The sequence below is a fragment of the Orbicella faveolata genome, unplaced genomic scaffold (assembly GCF_042242905.1).
Source record: "Orbicella faveolata isolate gen_17 unplaced genomic scaffold, um_ofav_v1 contig_13, whole genome shotgun sequence".
NCBI classification, from domain to species: Eukaryota; Metazoa; Cnidaria; class Anthozoa; order Scleractinia; family Merulinidae; genus Orbicella; species Orbicella faveolata.
This window is the reverse complement of record NW_028301540.1, coordinates 29,920,799-29,948,165: the sequence shown is the minus strand read 5'-3', so window position 1 is coordinate 29,948,165 and position 27,367 is coordinate 29,920,799. Positions and strand designations below refer to the sequence as shown.

The following is a 27,367-nucleotide window of genomic DNA, read 5'->3' as shown; positions in this document are numbered from 1 at the left end:
AATGAAACCTACAACCTGGTCGAATTTAATACGTCACAATTTCTAATGCCACTTAGTGAATGAGACTTAGTGAATGAGAACATTACGTCATCAGGATGGTTATTACGTCATCACTTGGGAAGGGATTGAAAAAGTGGTCCGACGCAAAATGTCATTACTTTTCAGTTGGCCTTCATCTATTCCTTTGATAGAAAATCTCGAAACGGGCATAGTTGAAAGGAAAGTCGTCATCTGTTCTTTTCACCCAGGGGTACCAGTAGGTATGTGCGGCACCAAAGGGTGTGGTTTTTTAGCCAAAACGATTTTGGCCGTTTTGGTTTCAAATAGGGTATGGTCTTCGCACTCATAGTCTTGAATTCGGTATGTTTTTTGAAGAAGCGACTCTTTCATCATTATCGATAAGACCATCGACAAAAGCCCTTCACAATGCCTTTAACATCGGTCTGAACTAGGTAACTAATTATAAGACAGGTCTGAAAGAGGGTATCAGGTCTTATTTTAAGTAAGGTATCAAATTTTTGATCAGGTTGGTTTTGCCCACTTGACTGAAGTTGCTTTTTCAAACGTAACTGAAAACGGCACATATGGATAAATGTAATAGGACTTTATTCATTGTGACAAGTTGATCATACCATAACTTATTCAACCTGAATAAAATGTGCCATTCTCTTTCAATAGGCTAACATACCAGGCTTATTTCAACAAAACCGTCAAAACAATACTTATTGGGTCCACTTACTTCTTAGCTCTCTGAATAACGATATTCAGATTGGAGCGAAAAACCACCAATGCCAGAAAGATCAGTTTCTAAAACTTACATTTGTTTGACATAACATCAATCTTGCAAATTCAAATTAGCTGTCCTATATCTTCGACCTTATATAAATCTCACACTTACTCAACTAATTTAAGTGCTCTTCCCAATAGCTTTTCTTTCAAAGCAGAAGTAAATAATTTGAACACAAATCTCTTCTGGAACTACTTTCATAGTGATCCTACAACTAGAAATTCCTCACCGAAACCCACCCCTGAAACAAACCAAGTACTGAATTTTTTTTTTCACTCCATGGACAATCAGCCAATCAGGACCCCAGAAAGCAGTTGCATATTAGGTTTCACCCACATGTTATGCAGCAGCGTGTCCCATTGTAATTTGATGCACCTCTGACAACTTGGCGTTTCCCAGCCAAATCTTTCACAAGGTAATATGTATTGTTTTCTCATGGTCGCTGTAATGTGTATTTCCAGAAAATAGATTTTTTTCCAGAGATTTTTTCCAAGACCCCCCACCCCTCTGGAAATTCCAATTAAGCTTGATGCATTTCTTTCAATGTCCTGGTCTTAGAGAACCCCACACCCCCAGGAAATTCTAACCCTTCTGTGGGGGGAGTATGGATATTTTCTGGAACTGCACAATGAGGATTTTACCCGATAAACTTTATTTGCCTTAAAATAACATGAAACTGACCGCCTTCACCTCCCTCCCGTCCCCCGCCCCCACCACAAAAAAAAGGATTTGATAATCTTTGCAAATTATCCAATCAGGGATGTGTGCCATAAACATCCATTGAGCTTGTGTTATACATGTCTCAAATAAGGCACTTATTGTTTCATAATCATCCATAATGAAAGATATGTATCATGTATTTCTCAAATCACAGTCAATGGTGTTTTATAGTTATTATCCATTCAGCTTATGTGTTATAACCATCCAATCAGCCAATCAGAGCATGTGATTTGTAACCTTGTAATCCGATCATGTATCGCACAACTATCCAATCACAACATATATTGTTTAACGGTGACAAGCACACCCTCAAAGTACATTTCAAATCACTGTATCTGTTTACAATATTTTCATGTCTGTACAGAATATACTAGAGACTGTACACTGTACATTAGCCTGACACTATAACAATAATTATTATTATTATCACTTTGTCGGGCATTGTGGCACATTTTGCGGGCTAAAGTTGAGAATTTTGGCAGGCTGAAATATACATTTATTTTAGCCCACTGAAATAAACCAGACTGTTTTGTTTACATTTTTTCAGTTTTTATTCTCTCAATGCCCTCCAAAGTGATAACAATAGTAATAGAGTTTATGTTTTAGGTCCTTCTCAGAGCTCATTTTAACCCTCGCCTTGTGGCTTGGGCTAAAATGAGTCTGAGTCTGCAGGCCCAAAACATATTTATGTCCGTGAACATTAACTCTATTGTTTTATTATAATATTATTATTCACAAAATTCTGAAATTCGTATCCTAGGAGTTACAGTTGTCTACTGTTGTTCATTGTCAGTGACATTGAAAAGCTGAAAACCCTTAACTGTAACTTGCTACTGTAAGATCATTACATGGATGCATGCACTTGTCTACGTTTATCTTCAAGACAGAAACCTTTCCAAGGTGGACTGTCACAGCTGGTTTCTGGAGAACTCACTACATCCACATGCAAGATTGGTGGAAATTTCAGCGGAGCTCTCTTTGTGCCTTTTCAATCCTGATTTACTGTTCAAACAAACTAAACTGATGCCAGGATAAACCATTAAATAATTTCACCACTCCAAGGACACCATGTTCATCATCATCATCGGTCCTTATAGTGCTGTAGGACGCAGGAGGTCTCAAGGACACCATATTGGGAAGGTCTTTTGATCTTCTGTTCTAATTACCCAGCAAATTAACATATGACAATACTACATCCATGCTTGTTAAAACTCATGAAAATCTGTTGCCCTGTGTATTGATCACTTCTCAGTTACTGACTTTAAGGTTAGTAATCAAACCGATGCTCTCTTCCACTTTCCATATCCGGATTGATATCTACATAGTCCAGGTCTAAGTCCATATCGAAGAACTCATCCGATGTGTCAACATCAACTCCCACTTGTGTTATAGGATCAAATGGAATTATTTCATAATCCTCTAGAACAAGGTCTATTTCATCTCTAGGTGTCCCATGCCAGCTACGACTTAATGGATGTTCCTCAATCTGTGATTCCCCTTCTGCAGCTGAGGTACTTCCCATGCTTTCTATACCATCCTCGCAACTACCAGGAATTGTGGGGAGGGTCAACAGACCACTAGGATATGCAATACAGCTGATACTGCGACATTTCTTCATGTCTTTGTATGCTGCAGAAACAAGAATTAAATCTCCTTGAATTAAACAGTAAAATAAATTTACCATGTTCATCCTCACAAAAATCAGTCAGACACAGTCTTACAAGTGGAGAGCATCAAATTTTCTCGAAGTTTTCAAAATCACTGTGCATGTACAATAATTAGAGTGGACCCTGTTACTGTGCCTTTCAGTAACATGCGGACTCTAAAATTCAAAGCTCAACTGACTAATGCGTTTTTCGCTACTGTCAATCAAATATTCAGCGGCTCCTCCCAGCTTCTGGCTACTGCTGAGTGTGCAGTAATCAAATCATTGAGCACAGTTCAGACAACGAAACAGTGCTTGCCAGTAGTTGGAAGCTGGGAGGAGACGCCGAACATTTGATTGATGGTTGAGCTTTGAATTTTAGAGTCTGCATGTTATTGAAAGGCACAGTAATACAGTCACCAACACGCCATGAAAATTTGGCCACATTAACAGAGTAGTATTGATTTAACACTTTTAACACTTTAAACATACTTGGAGTATCCACTTCAGTTCTATCACCACCAAACCCAAACAGATCATCACTGTGATAACTCGACCAACCTTTACCATAGCTCTTGGATTTAAGTGTCTGAGACCTAAAAGTAAAATAATAAAGTTAACTTGACGGAAAAATGTAGTGCAGTGTTCCGTGTTTCTATCAAGTTAAATAAGTGGAAGTCTGGGAGAACGAGGTATGCTGTGGGAACATGAGCTGACAGCCGAGTGTATCCACAGCATTTTGGAGTTCTCCCAAACTTTCACTTGTGTTTCTACTAAACAATTAGATTAAGAGCTCAAGATTTCTATCACGCAATAGTTGACGAGGGCATAGCCCAAGTCAAATATCACAAGATAGAAATTGAGAGCGAATAATCTTATTTATTGTTTTAGCATAAATCTACTGGTCGTTCAAAACTTTATCTAAATCCTCTTCACAGACACTTTGAAAACACCAAGAAGGGGCTGTCATTTTGTTAAGAAGGGCACACTGCTACTCTACTCATAGACAGGACTTCTGATATTTCGTGCAGTTGTGGAGCCGCGAATTTCAAGTAAATCCACGAAATCCCGCGAAATTCACTAAAACACGCAAAATACTGCAAAATTCATTGGAAATTGTACCAAATACATGTCGGTGCAACATAATTGAAACTTATCTTGGCTGTTGGGGTTGTTTAGTTGCCATAAACTTGCAAATTTATCGTGAAACTTCGTCACTGCAACGAGTAAACAACATCCAAAAACTACCAGGCATTCTTAGATTAATGTTGCAAAACACTGGGCACTCACTGTGGCCACGATGTAAAAAGCCTTGTCATTGGCACATTTCTTGAGCACATTGTTGTTAAAAGAGCAAATAATGATTTCTGTTAAAAAGAACCTTGTCATCAAACAAATACAAACATGCACTATAGTCCAAACAAGTTGCTCAAATTTTCGTGCAAAATCGCTGCTTTTACAAATGCAACACTTATAAGTAGTAGGCGTTTCTGTTGCTATTGTTATTGCATAGGTCAACACTAATCGCTTTCCAACAAAAAAAAGTGGCAAAATTGCTGTCTTTTTTTTAGTTACAAACGTTCGTCAAATCAGTGCAAAACCGATTGCTTTCAAGAGAAATTTTCCCAGAAAACTCCCATGAAATTGGCCATTTTTTACTGTGAAAATTCCCGCAAATTTCCCACGAAATCTGCCGTTTTTTTCTGCGCATTTGTCTCTGGAAATCCTGCAAAATTTGATGTTTTTTCCGCGACCTATCAGAAGCCCTGCATAGATACTAATAGATAGTGAATAGCGTAGGCAATCAGAGAATGGCATTCATGATAGCACACTAGAAGATTTATACTAAAACTTGATAGAAACACAGAGAACATATTTTCTATATCTTTTAGAAACTTCCACAATGAAAGAGGAAAACAACTTGTTCATTTTGATCATCAAAATGTTTGCACCATCATTACATCAACAGCTTGTGCTACTTCTGTGTTTCTATCCAGTCATACAAACAAATTGATTTTAAACCAATCAGCATTCACATAATTTTTCTTTGGGCTATTTTCTAAATATGTATGTTAAATACTACTGTTGTTGTACTGCAGTCTGAGAATGCAGAATCTGATATAAGTCTGCCAGACTAGTCATTGAGCCTTTTTGTTCCTTTGAAGCATAAACAAGGGCCATACTTTTCTGTCAATGGATATTCTGCACTGAATGTCCTTGTTCTTGGTCTCCTTTGCTCCTCGTCTTTCCTCAGTTTCTTGTCATGTAATCTGAGCACAAGTGATCTAATCCCGCCAGGAGTTCGTGTTTTGAGGTAGTAGTCCATTTGGTGTTTGCTCAAACCTGTCTGCAGGAAAACTAGCATGGCTGGATCATTTGCAAACGTATTTCTACTTGCAAGACTGAAGAGTAGAGAAGGAGAAAAAAAGGTTATTGATAACTGACATTTACTACTGATGAAATATTTACTGGTATGTCATTTTTTTGAGAGAAATGCTTTTTTCAGCAGTGGCACTTACTGACATACCTGGGTGATTAGAAAATTTGTTTAATTTTGATAAATCTCGGGTGATGTGTTTGTTAATTAGAAAATGTAATAAGAAGACTTGATACCATAAAGTTTGTAATGTATTGACCCAGTTGCTACTTTTGGAATTTTTAATTGTACTATGGACATGTTTTAATGTAATTGTTTTGATAAGTATCTTATCTCCTTGTTTCAGAAAAAAAAGTTAAAGCGAAGTATGTAAAGTATGCAAAAGCTTTTTCTTTCTTGCTGCTACTTTCAGAGCTTCGCTACTTTCGGCAAACATGACAGAAAATAACACATCTTGAGGTTGTAAATCGTGATTGCAGGAGTAATATACCAAACACGAAAGGCCTTGTTGGACCACATTTCCAAACACTGAGAAGTAGCAGGGTATTTTTGACGAACTTTAAGGTGTTTGGAAATGTGGTCGAACACTGCCTTGAATGTTTGATATATGTTCTCAAGCGAAACTAAAACTGAGGAGAAAACAGACAAATAAAATCATAAAAATCTGTGCTAATTAAGATCAGATATCCAAACACCATCACAGTCATGATTTCCTTTGTTTAAACTTGAGTTTGAGAAGCAGACTTCAAAAACAAATAAAATATAAGAGGAAACTACAGCTAACTTAAAATTTTACACCAAACCTGTTCAGAAATCTCTCCAATCCCTGCTGGCGCTTCTGTAAAAAACTGTCCTTAAACCGTCCAATAAGCTGTTTTCTTGGCAGTCGAGGGACATGCCTATTTGTTACAAAGCAAATTAATAAATTTACTTTAAAAGCTTGCCAGATTGACAGTAAAATGTAATGGCCAAATTGAATTAGTATGTGGAAAATAGCCCTAAGTGACTCTTGATGTCATGCCAAATTCTCCTTTTTTGTATAAGGAAGCAAAAAACAATTTTCTAGGAGAATCTTGCAGTCTATCAGATGTCACTTAGGGTCTTTTTCCATGCATCCCTTCAATATTATATATGCAATTTTTCAAAATATGGGTTTAAAATCATGGAGGTTTACAGCACCAAAACTATGGAACTTAATACCTGACTCATATAGAACTATTTGATCTTTCAGGGTTTTTGAAAATACTATTAGAGAATTAGACTTCTCAGGTCTGATATGATCGTTAAACTTTATACCTTGTATTATTTATTAGTCTTAGCTTAATCTCATTTTATGAAAAGTTATATCTAGCCCTATGTAAATATATATATTTTAATCTTGTATTGTCTTAGCTATTTGTTGAAGGTATTATCTCAATTTAGTGGGTTTTTTTACTTTTACTTCTGTGTGTTACCTGCAAACTAGCTGGTAAGATTGTCCTCACAAAAGCTAAGTGTATATGCACAATAAACTTGACTTAACTTGACTTAACTTAATGGGTTCACAGTCAAGGAAAATACAGGGGCGTAGCCAGCCTTTTTGCATAGAGGGGTTCCTAATGTATATTGCTTGCCCAATTGACAATCGAGCGCCAGAGGCGCTCTTTACTAGGGGTGTCTGGGGGCATGCTCACCCAGAAAAATTTTTGAATTTTGGGTCTCCAGAAATGGCGTTTCCTTGATTCTGAGCACAAATTTCAAATAACTTCAGCACCAAATGTTGCTAGCATTTCTAAGAGGGGATTGTAAATCTCGCTTCCTGAAGAGATGGAGCGTAATAATATTAAAAATGGATAATATAATAGTTGTTTAACGTATTACATGCTTCATCAAATGCTTTAGACTTGTGATTTACTGTTCACTCAGCTAGGATATCAGAAAGAAGGAGGCGCCATGTATGCTTCCGTGCAAAAATGTCCATTGTTGAACCAAAGTCAATTTGCCTACCATAATGGATGTTCATTAGTGCAAGTCCAGACTCTCGCTCACTGGTCATGGTCACCCTCAAATACGTTTTCAGTCACCGCAATGTGCTGAATGATCACTCACATTCTGTAGAGGTAATTGGCCACGTACATAAGATGCGCAGCAACTTGTGTACGTTTGGAAAGAATTCATGGTTGCATTCTTCTAATTCCTGAACAACTCTGCTGGGTAGGTCTTGATCCGCATTTAGCCACTTGCGCCACCAACGGAAAAGTTTCACATCAAAAACTTGGGGTGATGGTAGGTCATCTGCCTAGTACTGTAAAGCGGCTTGTACAGGGTCTCCTTCTCAAGAAACTAGCAAGGCTGTAAGTAGGCACAGGAGAGAAGACATCACAGCATCATTATTGGGGTCAAAGTATGTGTCTATCTCAGAAATAAGGTGATCCAACAGAAGAATTGTGAGTGATCTTTTGTAGTAATCCTTCGGTGTTCCTGCTTCGACATTGCTTCAGTGCTGTTGCCAACCAACAACGCATGGCATAGATGGCTCAATGTTTGCTTTCCCCACTGTGGTGGTAGCCATGCTGTACCAATCCGAGCAATATTTCTCGATGTCTCCTCTGATATCTTGTAGCTCACCCTTTAAATCTTTGAGATGGTTGTATGCTGTGGTTGTATGGTTTGTAGGCCAAAAAAGTCGCTGATTCCCACATTGCAGGCTCCTATACACAGCAGGCTCATATGATCCGTCCAATTTATCCATCTGATAATATTGTAACCTGCGATATAGCCTGTGGTACCTTTTTCTTCTTCAAAAACAAAAATATCATCTCACTGAATTTGGAAAGGGGGGTTCCGATACCGTTTTTCCTCTTGAAATAATATTCATTTTTGGAACCCAACAGAGGGATTCCAGAACCTCTGGAACCCTCCCCTGGCTACGCCCCCGCAATATGACTTCATCTAACTTGCATTGAGTTGGAAAATATCAAATCTGTATTGTGCATACATGTTCAAGCAGGAAAAAACTGAACTGAATTTACACCAACTTACATCATGACCATGTCATCAAGCCCCAGTTTATTTCTGAGCCAAACAAATTCAGAATATCTTCTTCGAACACGGGAATGGAACAGTGGAAATGCTGGATGGTTGGTCTGAAGAATTAAATCAAAAGAATTATTTTAAAAATCTGCATGAGTTATGATGCTACAAATATTACTGATGCATTAGTTTTTTCTCAGGAACCAAACTTCTTGGATGTAATTTAAATTTCCCCAAGATCTAAACGCAGGAATGAAACAGAACACTGGAGTGACCTCTGAGGGAATCATCATTATAAGGGATCTTAGTTTATTTAAGCTCACAATAGTAAATTCAAGCATAAAAGATCTACAATGTGTGTGCTTAGTCGCTTTTAATAGGGCGTGTTAGAGGTGTGACTCACATATGACCACTTGCTGTAACCTCCATACACATACAAGGAACTCTTTTCTTCCATCAAAACTATTTTGTTGAATACTTTGACAAGATTAACTTTACCTTTTTTTCGCTTACACAATAGATGTAAGCTTGCATTTCGCAAGCAATATTACATTTTCGCATAATTAAGTCTAATGTCAGATAACATTATCCAAACCAATCGAGTCCACCCGTTTAGACGCAGGGGGCTTAAGTCGCTTGTTCCTTCTTCCCAGCTAGTTTCGTTGTTTTGATAAGACGATTAACTAACAGGGAATGTTTTCTTAACTCAGCTGTGAACGTGATGATTTGTCCAAAGTATGATCACTTTTTATAGACGAAGATCATTATTAGCATAACAAGTGTTTCAGACGGCGTGCGAAGCCTATTATTGTCGACCAAACTTGGATTTTTTAGTCTTGATTGGTAAAACCGTTACTAAATACCGGTACACGAGAAACTTGAGTCCTCTGATCTGAGGTAAAGGGCTGAACTGACCCGTAAAATTGACCCTTTAAGCAACAAAATCGAATTGTGTCTTACCTTCAAGTCAATTTCATAGTCCGTGTACTGTGCCTTTTCATTTTCGATGTGAGTTCGAGGATTTTTAACTTCGATTTCCAAATACTGCAAGTAAATAAGACCAACATGAGTGAAAATGAAAAGATCCGATGGATCATGATCAGCATACACCCCGGCCCGGCATTGCAATATTCCCCACTCACCGCGTTCCCGTAAGCCGTTTCTCCTACTTGATCTCTAATCATACTCCAATCATACCTCGGCCGAAACAGCCTGTAACGTCGTCTTCTATGCATACGTGATACAGGAACCTGAAAAACGTCAGCAAAAGTATATTAGCTCTCCAGTCAAAACAGACAAGCGGTAATTTAAGAACAGTAAAGGGCAGACTAGATACAAATGCGTACCGGCCATTTTCTACACTTACTCGACCCAGTCCTTCTCTATATGTTTTGTTGTGCCGACCGCCAAGCCGGCCCGGATGAAGCAAAATAACCACCAAACATCATCCGCAGACGTCAATTACCTTGGGGTGTGATTTCTTAAGACAAATTTTTTCTTAAGAACGAAATAGGATGCATTAAAAGTGATACTAGTGACCGTGATAACAACGTGGATGAATCTTAGCGATTATGTAATCAGTGTAAGTCAAGCACGTGTCGCGTCCGTGCCACAAGCATGACCCAAAACAGCGTTACAGGCAGCCATGGGGAACATAGCACTCGTTGTAATCGTGTTTTGGTAAAACTCTTAGGCCAGGGTGTATTCTCAAAGTAAGTGGGTACAGATAAACTTATGTCAACTGATATCACAACCTTTTTTTTTTATTTTCACTCCATGCAGTACACTTACGAAATTATATTACTTGCGACAAATTTCGGACGAGTTTAAATCCGGACAGAAAAAGGGTCTCCGAAAATAAAACCGTCCGAAATTTTTAAGCATTTTGAAATTTTAAGCGTCCGAAATATTCACAGTACACTTTTAGTTTCCTTTATGGAGGGAACTCTAGTTGAAACAATGCTTGAGATTCGTAACGGCTTGATGTAATTTTTTCCTTATTTTCCCATCGGTGTATCTGTAAAACTTTGAGGGGCGCAGTAAAACTATCATTATCACACATGTTGTTTCGAACCCGTGACCTCTGCGATACCGGTGCAGTGTTCTACCATCTGAGCTATCAAGCCAACTGGGAGCTGGTTACTGATTCAGTGTGAGTTCGTGATATACCCGTGGATGGTGAAGAATGTAAGTGAATATATGAAAGATCATATATTTGAACTGCGGAGAAAGATATGAAGACATGATTGATCATCGCAGAACAGCTGTGAAATTAAAGCCTGAAAATAATTCAGTCTTGAACAATTAACGGTCGAACCCATGACCTCTGCGAGACCGGTGCAGTGCGCTATTAACTCAGCTATCAAGCCAACTGGGAGCTGGTCGCGTTGTGAGTTCGTAATATACCTGTAGATGATGAAGAACGTAAGTGAATATATGAAAGACCATATATTTGAACTGCGGAGGAAGATATGAAGACATCAGTGGTCGTCGCAGTTACGCTAAACTGCGATGATCAATGATGATGTCTTCACTCGTTTGTTCTCTTCGAAATAAATTATTAAAACAAGAACCCATCAAGCTGGTTAGAAAAACAAAATCTGTCAACAAGGAGTCATCAGTGCACGTGAACTACCGTGTGGCACTAAATTTTTGCCACGTTTGAAATTTTTGCGATTCTGGGGGTTTCCTCCACGATACGCAAAAAAAGGTTCCCGCAAAAATAAAAGCATGCTGTAATTGTGATAAAATGTCACTGATCACTGGATTACTGTGTTTTACATCTCTACATGTTGTTCACTCGCGTGAAAATGTTTCAATTTCAATTAAACGCGACTTTCCGAAAATCCCAGAGATTAATACCCAGCAAGAAAACCCAGTCCTTTTACAATCACAAAAATTAGTTCCTGGTTTACAATTGTAAATATTAGTTCCTGGTTCTGCAAAATACAAACACTCGTCGATTCTCATGCGCAAAAATTAAACTTCCTCAAAAATTTAGTGTCACACAGTATCACAAGAGTCCGAATCCACGCTCCGTCTTATGCCTTTTCTTAAAAAATGAAGAATCATTTGCTGTATTTTCTTAAGAAACTGTTAAAAACCGGCCTTACAAAAAGCCCAAGAAGAGAGTTGATTTAAACGCGTCTGCATGTATTACGATTTTGCCATTACGTGACTCACGATCACGGTGAATGTTTGTGTTTCCGCAGCTGAGATTAAAACTTGAAGATATTTCTGATCTAACTCAAATAACAAAAGCAAATCGGTGTAAACTGATGAACTTTAGCTCGTGGGAGAGAAGGTCAACCACGTGTGCAAGGCCAAGGTAATGCCGGGTTTTTAAGAAGGAATCCACCAGAAGTTCGAGTAACTAGTGGACAAAAACTTTGTTTATATCATATTGCAAACTTCTGTGCGACTGTTTTAAATATATATCTTCTCAAAAAAGAAATCATCTCTAACAACAAGAAACGTCGAAAACAAGTTTTGAACTTCGTATGAAACACTTGAAAAAATGATGAAATTTTACCTGTGTTTGTACAATTTCTCTGAACTTTGAAATGTATTTTCTCGAGTTCCCATTGGAAATTGTTTTCCGTGTTATTTCAAGCAACTACCCCTATCTTCAGCTTTAAGAAAATGTTAAAAAGGACTGTAAAATACCTAAAATTATTCTCCAGGTTTTTGTCCACTGAAAATAGAAATTGCTTGATTTCCTATCGGATTTCTTCTTAACTTCTCTTCCGTTCCCTTGTCTTCCCTTCTGCTTTTTACTCTCTTTTCTTCTCCTTCAGTCTCACCTTTTCTTCGCGGAGATCGTTTCTTCGCGGAGACCTATTCGCCGGAGATCTATCCGCCGTAGGAAGAAGAGATAGTTTCTCAGGTTAAATACTCCCGGACTGAACGTTTTTAAGTCTTGATGACTGAACGCAACAAATCGTGCATGTGGATCTGTTTTACGTTTACGGTCACGTTTTTACCGCTTATGTGCAGTGATTGACAAACAAGATCTATATATAGCAACTCAATGAACACACTGAAGACAAGGTACAAGTTTATTTTTTGTGTGTGAGAGTCAAATCAAAACATCTCTCTCAAATCAAAACTATCGTGTTGTCATAATTAAGCACTCGATATTAGCACCTCTGGCCAACTTAAACCGGTTGCTATTTTTTATGCAAGCATGGGGGGCGGGGTGGGGGAGGCGTAAGGGGTTTTGATTTTCTCGCTTCCCATTACCTTTAACTCGGGTTCCCCTTCCCCGCTAGGTCCCTCCAACTTTCTTAGTGGTTCATCCCTCTTGGTCCGTTATTCTATTGCAAAATACTGCAGAATATTTCCCTTTATTTCTTCGCATTCCTATAGGAATCCCCCCTTCCCACCCTCTCCTCTCTCGCCTCCAATTAAGTACCCGCCCCCTTCACTCCCACCTTTCCGCCCCCCTGTCACACCAACCATTTTAGAACATTCCAGCAGTCATTATTGCACTGTTGATTATTTACTGCGCAGTACATCTTCAGTAAACCATTGGATGCCAATTCGCTAGTTTTATTTAACTAAATACATCTGAAATCTGTCTATTGTGAATATTTTTTGTGTTTTTACCGCTTTAGAAGATCAGAATACTCGAGATCAGCTCGTGATGCGAAGCCACAATCAAAACAACATTCTTTCGATTTCCGATCAAACGCCGTTAACCGTTAAGAAACTCTTCTAGTAACTGAGTAGTTAATTAATGCTTTCGACTACACTGATGTGTGGTAGTGTAATTAAGAAAATTGAAGCGATTCATATGCGACTCAAGCTGTCTACGTTATACCAAAACCTCTATGCATGACCAGTCAGTATGAAACAAAGCTAGGTTTTCACAGAAAGTAACACCGATTCATAAATGGTTTCGATGCATTCGCTTCAGTGAGCCCGAAATCTACAATAGGTATGACACCTTAATTAGAGGCTTACCTCGCGCAAATAAATACCATAAAAGCAGCTATCGACCAAGTTTCCCATTCCGAGACATTAGAAAACTGTTCAAGCTCACGGAACATTGCGCCACTCACTGGGAGGGCAGGAGAAAATTGAAAATTAAATATAATTAACTCACTACAAGCCAGTTTATACCTGATAAGAAACTCTATAGTTTCTTGTATGTCACGTCGCAGTAAACGACGGTTACTAGTTAGTTTAACCGTGACTCACTATGTACCAGAGTTACCACTAAACAAAATGAATCTTTCTTATGACTTCTTCTTTCGACATAAATTTCCGCGGCGCAAATGTGGCTGAGGTTGATCGATGTCGTGTAGGGATGGGAAGAGATGTTTTTCAATGAGGGGGTTAAAGGTTAAAGGTCCCTTTGAATTTTTTTCGACGAGTATCTCTGTCGCCTTTACATGAGCTTCCCTTCAGTAAAAATGGTAGTTTAACTTGATCATAATTTGACTGCGATATTTTAGCAAGTAAGCGATCTCATACCGAGTAATGGTTAGCCTGGAATAGCGATTAAAACATTATGCCTAAATTCAGCCAGAAATGGCCTGCGATCACAGACGGATTTCCGGCTTTTCATGTTTATCATTTCTCCTTTTTGGGTGTAGAAGACAAGAAATCCATTTCCCCTCCCCCTTCCTTCACGTTCTTGCTGGTTAATTTTCACATACATTTTCACTAAGTTTTACATTTTTCTTCACAAGGAGGGTAATGGCTCCTGTCACAAGTAAACACTTAAGGGATTTCTGTAGAGCCCACCCCCCCCCCCGGGAGGGGGTACTCCACAAAGTTTTATACGGTAGCCTCGGCCCCGAGGTCCAACCCCTTACCTTTTGTATGCCATTTTGACAGAGAAGGTACCGCCTTTCGTTTACCTCTGACCCAGTGACGCCTGTGCTGGCCTTAACCGGCCGTGACGAGGGTTGGCCTTTGTTCCGCTTCTGACGTCATCACCTTTGACCAAACATGGCATCACTCAAGTTCTGCAGGAGAGAAGGAAGGATCTTTCATATGATACCCAGATAAAAGTGATTGGGTCAATTAAGGATGAAATATGCAGGAAAATGCTAAGAATTTTGAGTGAGAGTTTCGGAGCAACATTCCCCTCAACCACACTTGGCTGATGATGCTTTCTCGGAAATTCTCAAACTCATAAGTAATTCATCAAGTTAAAACAAAGAAAATCACAACTGCGAGGAACGTTTGGATATCTGATCTTAACCAGCATAGATTTTTACGATTTTATTTCTCCGTTTTCTCATTAGTTTTGTTTCGATTCAGAAGATATATCAAACACTCAAGACAGTGTTTGACCACATTTCCAAACACCTCGAAGTTCGTCAAAAATACTCCGCTGCGCGTCGTATTTTCAACTCTCTTCTCGGTGTTTGGAAATGTGGTCAAACACGGTCTTTCGTGTTTGATATATTACATCAAATCGACCGGCCGTTTCCGAGCCCCCCCCCCCCCCCCCGTTCCCCGAGGGGTACGTATTCCCAGAAAAATTGGGTGGGGGTGTGCTACCCGCTTGCCAAACCCTTACCTTATTTAAAACCAAAATCTGCGATTTTCCCTACCCTATTTTATGACCTGACCAAAAATTTGATACCCTATGTAAGACCTGATCCTTAATCAAAGACCTATTTTATAGACATTGTGAAGGGCATTTGTTAATGGTCTTATCGATAATGATGAAAAAGTAGCTTCTTCTAAAAACATACCAAAATGGCCAAAATCAATGCCCTATTTCTGACCAAAACGAATAAAAAACCACACCCACTAGGGTCGAACATACCTATGGAGCCCATGTAATGGAGTATCCCCGCCCCGCTCCGAGTGTACAAGTGAAGCGATTGTTTGTGTCTGGAAAAAATAACTTCTTCTAACAGTAACAAGCTGCAGAGGGTGTGCGAGGAATTCATTGTTGATAGGAGTGTCTGCAAGGGTTTTATGCCGCACCAAGAGTTTCTTGCTCTAAAGGCACAAAAAAGAGCAGCTGAAAGAAACACACTGTCAAACAAGACTGGAATGACCAGCACCAAGTCAGGTCGATGGACCTCGTTTCCCGGGCTTTTTAAGGCCAGGAAAACCCTGGGAACGAGGTTGCAGCTCGCTGACTTGGTGTTCGACCAAGACTATACCTGGAGCAACACCATTTATAAGTCAGTGGAGGGAAAGCGGCACTAGCTCGCGTTCTGCGTTATGTTCGAGTTAGTCAACACCCCTTGGAATTTCGAAATCGAAGATAACGACTCAGAGCTGCAATCTAGTGACTCAGAAGACATCATACGACCTGGAGGACGACGCATGCACAATCAGACTCTTGGGAAATGCGGGACGGCTTTGTCGAACATAGTCACGAGGTACTGTTTGCCCCAGACGCTGATTTCCAACGTGCAGTGCAAAGCGAGTAGTGAATTTAGGTATGTTTAACTGTATTTGGGGGAAGGGTTCTGCTCACAATTTTTGGGAGATCCGGGGGGTCAGAACTTAACTTGACTTTGTTGGCAGGAGGGAACTACATAATTTGTCCATGCCAGGCTCATTTTTCAACCCCCACCTCTCCTGATAATTACTGCACAGTCCCTCGAAATTTGTTATTGATCCGTAAATTAGTTATTGCACCTCGTGTCCTACAATTCAGGGATTATTTTAGAGATTTTTTTCTCGTCCATATGATAAATTGTTAATTGCATGAAGCTCGATCACTGACTTAGCCGTACAGTAGAACCCCTATCAGGCGGCCACCCTCGAGGAAATGGGAGGTGGCGACTTTAATAGGGGGTTCGTGTACTTTAAATACTGTTTAGATTGGTTCAATTGCTTAGAGAACATAGAATCACGTCAAGACAATCATGATAAACGTGTGCTTGAATGTTTTCATCAGTCGTCAAATTCTATTTCGGACTCTTATCTGCCATCGTCTCATCCAAAAGAAAGCCAAACTATATGTATTAAATTTTGAATGGCCCGTTAAAAGGGGTAAGGACAATAGAGAACTCCAGCATCGAGATGACCGAAAGGCCGCCGCGGCTGCTTAATGGCGGTGGCCGGTTTTACAGTATTGTACTGACAACAATTTCGGAACTTTGATATCTGGCCGCTAAATAGGTGGTTCGGTTGTATTACTATTACTAATGATAACAAAGACCGAGCAGAATTGATTCAACTTCAGTTCACCTTTATTTCAATCCACATTGGACACATTCAACTCTTTCATATATATTTAAAAATATGCTGACATGTTTTTCAATCCTATTTAAACAATTCTCATTTTCGTAACGCCTGCCATTAAGCTCGGCGTCACTCAATTCTAGCATGGATGACTTCATTTGCAATAAACGGTGTGGCCCGCGTAACTGGCGGCATTTCGCGCACGAGTGCTTTAACCGATCCACGCCTGAGTGCCTGAAAAGAGCGGCGAGACCGCGTGAAGAATAGGGAGTAGTCAACTTCGCCAGCTACGTAGGTTATCATATCACTCTAGAGTATTTATATCTTGCAAATCCAAATAATGCAATTACACGCGATGCACACAAGCGGTACTCACACGCGACGCCCACACGCTGTCTACACGCGATACCTACACCTTTTGCCCGTTTAGTGCCATACTCTAATTTCTGTTCATCTTTTTCTTCTATACAAACTGTTTAGTCTAACATGGTACGAGACAACGCTTCAATCGACGACAAAATTCGTTCTGTTTGATGTTCAGCGGTCTCAACGAATTGTTTTATACATGTTGATGAATTGTTTTGTGGGGGAACCCTAATCTCGGCAAGACCGTCGCAGTTTCCAGAAACAGGTTGGAAAGTCGATAGTCGTCAATATGGCGCGTTACTAGATGATCAAAGAGCATTCTATTCAAATGATGATATTGTGTTGTTATCAATTCGCTATCAACGTTACCGACTGACTAAGGACGACGTTATAGTCAATGTCACAGGACACCGACTTATTCTGGTCACATGAAACTATTCTAGTCACACAACGTTATTGTAATGCAGCTCTATCATCTCGACGACATCAAAAGTCAAGAACAAAGCCGCGGAATGTAGGCTTTCACACGATGATGACAATTCATCTCGGTCTCTCCAATCAAGGCCACCAATTGAAGAATGAAGAACAGTAAATTCTGAGTCATTGTCTCCGTCCTCTTGCTTGTCAGCCTCGCTTTCGGCCATACTTTCCGCTTGTCCGTTGCTCAAGTAACCCATACTTGTTGCTGATGGACACTTGCTAGTTTTACCAGAACAAGGAACGCTAATTATGTCGTAATCTTTCATGCGCACATCGTCTGGACAAGCCGCTAGAGTGTCTTGCTCGTCATCGCTGCTGTCGTATCTGTCACCAGCAAGGGAATTTTCATTTTGAGAGTTTAGCCAATCCCGCACTCGAATAAAAGGTTCACTTTTAACAACCTCATAGTCTGACAAATTAAATTCCGTCTCGTCATCGCCTTCGTAATGTTTGGAATCGCCTGATACGCCATCACTACTCTCGCCAACTGTTTCACTGCCCCTGGGGTTTTTCACACCCGCGGGGGCAATCATTAATTGTCCACCTGGCAACACAGATGCTACGTTGTGAGAAAGACTTAGTCTTCGGTTGAGCGGGTTTGACTGTTTTTCCGAGCAATCTGGACAGTGCGCCCGAAGCTGTAAGCTCGATCGCGATTTTCGTAGCGCTTGACAGGTGTACCCTGAACTCCAACCATTTCCCATCAGGCCACTTGATACATAGTTCTGCTGCGAGGCTACCCAGCTCGAAACATCTAAAAGAGAAATAAGAGTGAGTCGTGCGCATGTCATTACACGTGTGATCCGTGATCATGGAATTGAGCGGTTTTCAAATGACATTTCTATGCTTAGCGGCTCGCGCCACTCAGAAGTGGATCCAAAACCACAGCGACTTGCCCGCACACGTTTTCTCGCGTTTCGCGTGAACTGCATGTATTTGCTTCCAGTTTCGATTAGTTCAAGCTTCAATGAATTTTCCGTTCATATTCTTTGAGATTGGCCTGAGTGAATACTTGGTTTTGCTTTTACGACACTCAATTGAAAACCGCTCTAACTTGTAACTACAGCACAACATGGTCATTATGGTATTGACGGTTTATATCATTTGCAACTGACGTCATCGCCGCCATGTTGGAGGAACATTAACAAAGAAATTCTTGTTTATCCAACATGGCCGCGAGGGTCTTTGTTGATTGAATCTCTCGGGAATAGTTGCAAACCATGAACGGTTGAAAATTCGCTTGTTTGTACATCTAAAATACAAGACCAAAACCCAAGATTTTAACAGAGATAATAGTAAAACACATTTTAATCATTGGTTATTGTATTTAGTAAGTTTGAGAGGACTGTGTGTGAAAACGACTGCAAAAACAGCATTCAAAATATACTAGCGCACGCGCGCAACACTAGCGCACGCAACGGGATAAATGATTCCTTTATGGAGCCACCTTACAACGCTTTATCCATTCTTGCAAAGACTTACCATCGAGAATGCCTCTCTTTTCTTCAGCGTCGTCAGGTTGTACACTGCCCGAGAAGCCGCTGTCTCCCGTGGAGTGACACGTACATCTCCTGTCCTTGTTTTCACGATACTGAGCAATACCTTGTGGATCAATGATGTCCAGTAGTTCCCGACTGTCTTTTCCACTGATGAAACTCTCCATCTCTTTTACTGTAAGAGTGCTTTGAAGGAATAGGTGAAACGCAGAGTCCGCGAGAATTTGCGTGATTCGGGTTAGGCTGGAAAGAAAATTAACATGAAAACTCCATTATTCGCGCGCATGGAAAACAACGATGGGGAGGGGTTGAAATGTTCCCTATCCTCTTACAATCAATATAATTTTTCACAATAACCGCAGAAATTCTCGCGTGCTCATTGGCTAATTTTCGTTGTCAATGAACGGACAGACACATGAATTTATGTGAGAATTGATTGCAAAATACAAATTATTGTCAGTATTTCATGCATCTGTTTCCTGAATTTCATTATAACATTGTCCAAGTAGTGTGCGGATCCACTCGATTCTTGCCAAGGCGATTGTCGAGTGGAACTGCAGACTACTTTGACAATGTTATGACGAAATTCATGATCAATAACAAGACAGACGCATGAAAAACTGACGTCAATTTGTTCAGCCGAAAGCAGTATCTTTTCTTAGTCACGTTGTTGAAGATAGCTATCTTCCAAGAGGATTCCGCATTGAACAAAGTTCTTCAGACACGATTTCTCCGATTTCTACGATTTCAAAATAGGTACAAATTTGTCAAATCCACTGCAAATCCATCGAAACGTGCCACAGTACATCGCGTGCTGTTAAATTATGAAATCGACAGATTCATTGGATCATTAGCTGTGTTCGTAAACCGTACATATTTCAGAAATCACTCTTCATGGAAACTATCTGACATCGGTTTCCTATCTGAAAAATCGCGCCAAGTTTGCACAGTTTCAACATGGCGGAAAACCCGCGAAACGTCCTGTTGTGGTGAAAAAGAAGTTTGCTGGCAGATATAAATTCAAATCACTGAAAACGCGTCACCCTCTTTTCGAAGCCCATGAAACCTTGTTATAAACAATACCACATAAAGAAAATGGACGCAGGACAATGAAAGGGAAAAGCTTAAATCTCGAATTCACGTAGGAGACTGTATTTGCACACAGTTTTCCAAACGTTTCATACAAAAGCTTTTGTTCACGTGGGACTATAAAACGCGGTTCAGCGTGACTTATTGCATCATCCAAAAAGATCGTGAAGATTATCAATGATTACTAGTAGTCGATAACGACTGAAAATCTGAAAAGCGTGAGTTACAAGCTAAGCGTTAAACAGCCGGGCCATTTTGCTTCTTAAACCTTGTTGCGTGCTTGCTAGAAGTTTAACTGATCAAGACGTAAAAGTTATGCAAATTCGCACGTATCCTATTCACCATGTCAAATTATTCTGTGTAACGCTCTGCAAAAAAATTTGCGAGGAAACGATACAAAACCGACAGAGTCTAACTGCCAATATTAAACCTTAAATGAAAAATTATTGCTCTTGAAAAGTTCTCGTTTCACGTGAAATCTCTTTCATTTAAAAAGAACAGCGCGGTCTGACCCCGTGAAGAACAATGTTCCGAACATGGTATTGTGCATTTCTTTCAAGGCTTACCTAGCTAAAGCCTCTTGAAGACAGCTGCGACGTTCCTCTAAAAATCCCTTGCTAAAGCGACTAAAAACTCTTCTCTTTGTTGGCAGCGAGGGCAGCTTCCTGAAAGTGGTCAAAGCCGAAAGGCAAGCACGAACTAAGCATGTTTCACGAAACACAGGAGGAATAGAATAAGTCCTTAAAGGACCTGAAGGGTTTTTGATATAATAATACTGGATTTGTATGAATTGAGTATCAAGTGAACTTACTAGTCTACAAATATCTTGTCTCGTGCATTTCCAAGCTTATAAGAAGCGTGTGATACAGCTAGATCGCAAAGCTTTTTTGCAAGATTAATGTGTAATCAGAACTGTTTACAGTATGTAAATTTTACCGATTCAGTTTGAACAAAGGAAGGGGAGGTTTCTAAGCAACCAAAAAAGCCTCTTTGTCTGAAGGAAGTAAAAATACGATATATCGTTTTTGTTCTACCAGTGAATTCAGGGCCATGCACATGCAAAGAGTGTTGATCATTGGGGACGTAACTGCTTAATGAACGCTTTCAATTTATTCATGTCTGCTAAATTTCTACTCACAGTGCAAGCGAACTATGTCTTGACAAATGTTTCCACAACCACACAAACTCCGAGAACCGTCTTCTGACTTGTGTACTTTGCTTTGCAAAGATCATGCTGTTTGTCTGTGAATAGAAAATAAAGCCTTTTAGAAACAGAAAAGAGTCTTTGAGTACGTTGCTACACTCTGGGACCCTTACCGCTTTTTTTCTTGCTGGCGCGAACACCGAGCAACTTTATTGACGAAAGCGCACGAGAAATTCTGGGCAAACAGAAAGTAATCCGAGTGTTTCCGCTGCTGCTACTGCTAAGAGTTCTCCAAAAGGTTTTCGAGTGTTTCTGTAATAATGTAGCTCTATTTAATTGCGATATCCACAAAAAACCCTCTCTACATTGTTACAGAGTTACAGAAACACAGCTTTGAACCAATCAAGGCGAGCATTTCCTGCCGAACATTTTGTCAACAATGCCTTTTCCGCAGTGTAGTTGAAATCATTTAAACTTGAAAAGCCCATTTTACGGGCGCATCGTAACAATATATTTAGACTATTTACCTGAGTAAACTACTCACCAGAACTACGATCTCATAGTCCGTATAAACTGGCCATCCATGCAATAAGTGGGTGCGAGGATTACGGACGTGGATAGAAATGAACTGAAAGTAAAATAACAAACGTGAAAGTTTACATGAGGTAATCTGATGGTGAAAACAGAACGTAGCTTGTCATAAAATATCAGAGAATATTTCCCCAGGAAACAGTTATCTCTATCATACTTACTCGTGAAGCGGAATTCTCTCTTAAGGCCATGCTGTTAGATTATTTTAGTTTTGGATATGCCCTGTTCGAGATCTCAGCCTCGGTTGAGGTACCGGGAATGAAATGCGATACTGTGCATGGCTTTGGAATGTCGTGGTACGAACACGTGAAGATTGTCACGCGCTGCAACTGTAATCTCGTTTTATCTGTGCCCGAAATATTAATAGCCTGAAATACGCATAGGAAACGTTAAAATATTCCCTGAAAGAAGAGTGAACCAGTTCAGTGGTGAAACCATTGACGGGGCGACCAGACGCAATGGACGATGGAGCTCGGTTTATTGGCAATAACAAGCGACAACAAAAGACGGGTCAACAAGGGTCTTTCCATCTCTTCAATATTACGTAGTTGCTTCAAGCATCATTGCGTCAGAAGAAAACCTAACATTGATTCTTGTATAGTCTGCGGCTTTTTAATTTCATTAACCGATGCACTCAGGTCAAAGTCCTTCCCACAAGCATGTGCCGAATTGTTCGAAATTTTATGATCACGTTTCTCGCCCACAGGGGACTGGGCGACTACTTGTAATAAGCCAATTATATTCAAGCGACATATCTTTCAACTAATTTTAGAAGGTGTCTTTAAAATTTCTTGCGTGCGTGATGAACATTTTGCTGTTAACAAATAGTTTGTTGACTTTTGAGTGACGGCATGCAAGATTTGTTTTTCGGTAGAATCAAACAAATTTTGTCGGCCCACTCTTTGCTTATCTTTCGCTGCCTGTGATTTATAGACTTCCTCTACAGTCGAAGCTTGCTGGCTTCTAATGTTGATTGTGAGTGACAAGTGTTGGCAAGTGGCAATATTGGCGCATCACGCCCAGGAAAAAAGATAGGTTCGACTTCCGCCGCTTGGTCTACGTACTGTTCCTGATTCGGGGGAAGTAGTCTAAAAAGCGCGGGCTCCTTTTCCGAACAGCGGCTGGTAATCGAGCAGGGTAGCAAAAAACGTGACTTTCTTGATCCGTTTAAATAAAACTCCAGACTCATCAGAGAACAATAGACTGCAAGGCTGATACTACGTGAAAAACGTTTCGAGACACCAACATGACAAGAACCGATAGAGTGACACTGTTGCGATCCTACTTTATCGGTTCTTGTCATGTTGGTGTCTCGAAACGTTTTTCACGTAGTATCAGCCTTGCAGTCTATTGCTTGTCTTCATACATTTTTTTGGCTGATCAGATCTCTTGTAGATCCTACGTTGGCAGCGTTTATCGTATGCGGTCCCTTGCAGTTTCTGGTTTCTCATCAGGGAGCACATTTCTCCTTCCTCGGCATTCAATGCAAATAAATTCCCTAATTTGGTGGCCGAAAGATCACAGACAAGGTCGAAACAGTCGATGAGTTTTGTCCCGGTTTTAGCTCTTGTTGCCAAACGTTTTCAAGCGTTGTAAATGCTAACTCGTGGCAATGTTGCCATCGAAAGTTATGTGTAAAAATTAAAATGTGGAGCGTTGAAATTGAGGAGTGTACAAAATGGAACCTGAAAGGTCAGTCATCTCCCGCCCTCAGGAGGGCGGGAGATGAGGAATGTGGATATCGAGGAGTGCAGAAAATGCGGAGTGTAGAAAATGAGGAGTGTGGAAGATCGCCACACCAGTACGCAACTGAACAGTCCTCTGTCCTCTTTGCTTACCCTAGAAAAGCAAACTACTCTTCACGAAATAAAAACAAAATCACAAGATCAATTTTTTTTTTGTTTGTTTTCAAAATCGGGAAACAATGCAAAGTACTCGTAAAATTCATCTATCACCTAAGACGGGGCTTGGATTTCAAAATCTTGCCTTTCGACAAAAGGTTACTTTGGGGCCTGCCAAACTTCGAGTGGAATGGCGTAAAAGATAAGGACGCGATTGTTATTGGTATCAGTTTGAATAAGTGCAGATGAAAGGCGCTTACGCCACTATAAAGGTAAAGGTTTTGTTGTGAAACGATTTTTTGGAGAAGGGGATTTGTAAAGGAACCAAATATGCTTGAGGGCCTGTGCCATCCGAACATTGCTCTGAGTGGGTTTTCAGGACAAAATTACAAATTTTATAAGTTCCTTTTGCGTCCCTCAATTTCCTAAAAGAGATTTGGAAACAAAGAAAACATCACCGAATATAGAGGTCATCACCGATCCACAGCTTCTCTCACAAATCTCGCCCTTTTACATACACCTACAATGGCTAGTTAACTGGAAATTAAAACCACACATCATTAATTTGCACGCGTACTTTGTTTTCTCTAAAATCCAAAAGATGTGTTCTCGCGATTTTGAAACAAGCAAATAATAAATTTTGCGACAGTTTTTTTCTTTACGTCAAGAATACAGTAGATTGCTTCTCAAGGGCCAGCACAGAGAGCAGGGGATTGGAAGGAGTTATCTAGAGTATTTTTGCGATATTACTATAATGACGGAATAAAGATTATTTTTAAATTTCCGTTTCCATACAAGCTTTCTATAATTTTTTTTCCACACTCCGCGTATTTCACCTAACTTTAAGATTTTCTTTAGAACACTAAAAATCTCTATATTCAATCTTGTCATGACTTCTGATACGGCCCGGTATCATTTGCGGACCCGTAGGCCGTACAGGTCACGTTTTTTGCTTGTCTTTCCGATCCCAGCGTTTGTCACGCCAAAAACGTGGGGGGACAAACAAAACGTGATCAATGTCTTTGAACTGATCAGACCGCACAAGACTTTTTCACTTCAGGAAACCTTTCCGAAAGAATACCCTTTATCCGCTTGTGGGTTTTCTTTTCTTCAGCAACAAACTGTCTAAATGTCTCTAGACTAGCTCCCAGAAAATCCATTATTCAAAAATAAACCGATCAAGACAGTCACCTTCTTGGCTTTTGGCGTGACGCGCCCCTTGCCACTTATCAACACTTGTCACTCGCAGTGAAAAAAAAGTTGAAAAGAGGTCCCAAATTTTGATTTTAATTTATTGGCAGGAAAATTGAGAAAATTAAACAAAGTATCGAAGAGGCTAAAAGAAAAAGGATCCGGCAAATTTCGATTTTCAGTTGTTGACCGAAAAATTAAATTGCTCATGTTTCTGTCGAAACTAAGTAAAAAGGTATCTTTTTCAACCTAAGTAGCGTATCATATGAAATGTATAAAAAGGTACGATTATTTATTCGGCTAACAGTCAAATACAAGGAATACTTCAAAAATCTTTCAAAAATGGGGACCAAGCACCCATTTAATACATCAGAAACCCAGAATTGCCAGAAGCCTTCACTGATTCTCTACTTCTGGAGCCAACAATAATAAGTATTTACTTTGCGGTCTTAAAAAATAATAAAAAAGAAAGAAACCTAAAAAGGCTGGCTTGAGCTTGTTTACTTCACTCATGGTTGGAACACATGCACGCGCGCGCTGCCCCAGAAAGACGTGGCGCGTTGCAAAGGAAACACTTTTACTATATTGCGGGTATATTGTTTAACAAAATAAAATATTATTCCGATGTCAAGCCTTGACCTCCTAGAGATATCGGACTGAACTTGTCACTTCATTCGCGTCATATTGAGTACATATGTACAAACTTCCATCGTGTACATGGGTACGTAAGCGCCGAAGAAAAATTTGCGAAAAGGGGTCGTACGCGAGCCTTATGTGTCGACAGCACCTACAGCAAGGGATGACAAGAAAATAGTGGGACGCAAATATAAGAGTAGGGCAAAAATAATGCTTTGTGTTTTTTTGTCGTTGAGGTAAGCATAAAAAACTTATAATAGTAAAAATAATAATAACATCCACGTTAATCTAGTGAATTCTATTTGTTTCTCCCGGGAACGAGTCAGAGCGCAGAAAATTTTGTGCACAGCTGAGTGCGAAAGAAAACAGCAGACTCGTTTAAAATGCAGCGCGATTCAAGGTAACGCTTCATAGCTAGGTAGCAGGTTAAAATGATTCCGTTCCATCGCGTTCTAGCGACCTGCCTTCCGGTTTGTTTCCCCAACAGGACACTAATCAACAACAGCCGCAATAATTCATGAAATTTACAGTCGTTCTTATTATATCCCGTCTTCGTTTTCTGCCCAAGTCGCGGAGACAACCCATAACGAATAAATCATGTAACAAATTAGACTTATCTCACTATGATAAACTTCCATTAAATTTCCAGACAAATAGGCTAACACAACTACGATAGGCTAGTAAAAATTTTATCCATGTCAGCGAAAGCAAGTTATAAAACAATTCAAAGCAGCGTTCACCTTAAAATTTTCTCCCTGGTCGCTCGGGTTAGCCATCCTCCGTCTGTGGCACTGTGTGCGGACCGTCCTCAGCGCATGTGGTGGTAAAATTACTTTCCTGTTGTAAGCGCCAAGATTTTTGATCGCTCGAAAATGAAACCAGTTTTTCCTGTTGACTCTTTGAGTTCAGCGTTTGGACAGGAGTCGATGAAATGAGATCCCGTTGAGTGGGCCACTAAAATAACGCACATAAACAAGAGATTACAGATCGTCGTGTCACTGAAAGGTCAACTACATAATGGATAGTTCCAAATACCTTAATTTTCCCTGATCTGTCTTTCTTGCTCGTCCTGGTAGAACCCTACGGCTTATCCGCTGATATCTTTGCTCTGTACACGAGGCCCCAGCCCTGAAAGATTGCAACAGCAGCCTTATGGAAGCCCTAATCTCCTAACATACGCACACTGTAATTGTCCATGGCGTTACTCGAAGGGAACGAAAGAACCAGTAAAAATTGAGTTTGCGCAACACTTTGAATAAGTTATGGCAATGTGCAACAATACTCCGCTAGGAGACGGAATTCATTTGATTATTGCGAAATATGGGATTTTAAAAAACGTACACCGTCTGTGAATTAGTAATTTCTAATTTCGGACCTTAAATTCGGTGATTTTTCTATTTGTATTAAAACTTCCTGTATCTGTAGACAGCACATTTAATTTTACAGTAAAAACTTTAATCAGTTGCACAACATCCGGGAAAATATTCATTTCTTTTGTTCTTTCTACTTTAATGTTTTAGTAAATTATCTCGTACAGTGGAACCCCGCCTTACGACCACCCGGTTCATACGACCACCTCTTTATTACGGCCACTTTATTCTGGCCCAAAAAAAAAGGTCAGTCAGTCATTTTCTTATTTAAAGAACTCCTTTACTACGACCACCACGTTAACGCGACCAATTTTTCATGGCCCGAAGGTGGTCGTATTAACGGGCTTCCACTATAACAAAACCGTGAAGTAGACATTTATTTGATTAGAGTTTCTAATGATGACGAAGATGTAGATGGTAAACACGACGATCCGCGACGATTTCGAAGAACGGTGT

General features: G+C 40.0%; 3 protein-coding genes across 9 annotated transcripts in view; 1 reads left to right on the top strand and 2 right to left on the bottom strand.

Annotated features, from left to right (window-relative positions):
* Window positions 1–589: 589 nt before the first annotated feature.
* LOC110055034 (uncharacterized) lies at window positions 590–13,624 on the bottom strand. Of its 5 annotated transcripts, none has more exons than XM_089285363.1 (8): window positions 13,507–13,624; window positions 9,684–9,791; window positions 9,502–9,585; window positions 8,551–8,654; window positions 6,333–6,428; window positions 5,336–5,554; window positions 3,645–3,748; window positions 590–3,136 (listed from the first exon to the last, which is right to left on the bottom strand). In XM_089285363.1, exons 1-8 carry the CDS (start codon window positions 13,552–13,554, stop codon window positions 2,775–2,777), a joined length of 1,125 nt encoding a protein of 374 aa, XP_089141489.1. In that variant the 5' UTR covers window positions 13,555–13,624; the 3' UTR covers window positions 590–2,774. The 5 variants fall into 5 exon arrangements, with proteins under 5 accessions (XP_089141489.1, XP_089141491.1, XP_089141490.1 ...); XM_089285365.1 differs by lacking the exon at window positions 13,507–13,624 and adding an exon at window positions 12,345–12,507; XM_089285364.1 differs by lacking the exon at window positions 13,507–13,624 and adding an exon at window positions 12,208–12,339.
* A 3,069-nt stretch (window positions 13,625–16,693) lies between these two features.
* On the bottom strand, window positions 16,694–26,414 carry LOC110055022 (uncharacterized). 3 transcript variants are annotated; one of them, XM_089285351.1, is made up of 6 exons: window positions 26,282–26,414; window positions 21,827–21,910; window positions 21,277–21,380; window positions 20,705–20,803; window positions 19,036–19,292; window positions 16,694–18,307 (listed from the first exon to the last, which is right to left on the bottom strand). In XM_089285351.1, exons 1-6 carry the CDS (start codon window positions 26,315–26,317, stop codon window positions 17,517–17,519), a joined length of 1,371 nt encoding a protein of 456 aa, XP_089141477.1. In that variant the 5' UTR covers window positions 26,318–26,414; the 3' UTR covers window positions 16,694–17,516. The 3 variants fall into 3 exon arrangements, with proteins under 3 accessions (XP_089141477.1, XP_089141478.1, XP_020617061.2); XM_089285352.1 differs by lacking the exon at window positions 26,282–26,414 and adding an exon at window positions 22,035–23,047; XM_020761402.2 differs by lacking the exon at window positions 20,705–20,803.
* The window catches only part of LOC110055031 (methionine aminopeptidase 1D, mitochondrial-like), a 28,374-nt gene continuing 26,659 nt past the window's right edge, over window positions 25,653–27,367 (top strand). The window contains exon 1 of the mRNA XM_089285356.1: window positions 25,653–25,777. The gene's annotated coding sequence lies outside the window, so the exon portion shown is untranslated. The remainder of the gene's footprint in view (window positions 25,778–27,367) is intronic.

Bases quoted from the DNA above. Each gene is read 5' to 3' on its own strand.
- LOC110055034 (XM_089285363.1), bottom strand. From the start codon at position 13,554: ATGGGAAACTTGGTCGATAGCTGCTTTTATGGTATTTATTTGCGCGAG. The intron at 6,429-8,550 runs GTAAGTTGGTGT...TGTAACAAATAG, and splicing joins CTTGATGACATGGTCATGAT to GCATGTCCCTCGACTGCCAA. The intron at 3,137-3,644 runs GTATGTTTAAAG...TTGTTTCTGCAG, and splicing joins AACTGAAGTGGATACTCCAA to CATACAAAGACATGAAGAAA.
- LOC110055022 (XM_089285351.1), bottom strand. From the start codon at position 26,317: ATGGCTAACCCGAGCGACCAGGGAGAAAATTTTAAG. The intron at 19,293-20,704 runs GTAAGCCTTGAA...TTTTCTTTCCAG, and splicing joins CTTCAAGAGGCTTTAGCTAG to CCTAACCCGAATCACGCAAA. The intron at 18,308-19,035 runs GTAAGTCTTTGC...TTTCTCTTTTAG, and splicing joins AAAGAGAGGCATTCTCGATG to ATGTTTCGAGCTGGGTAGCC.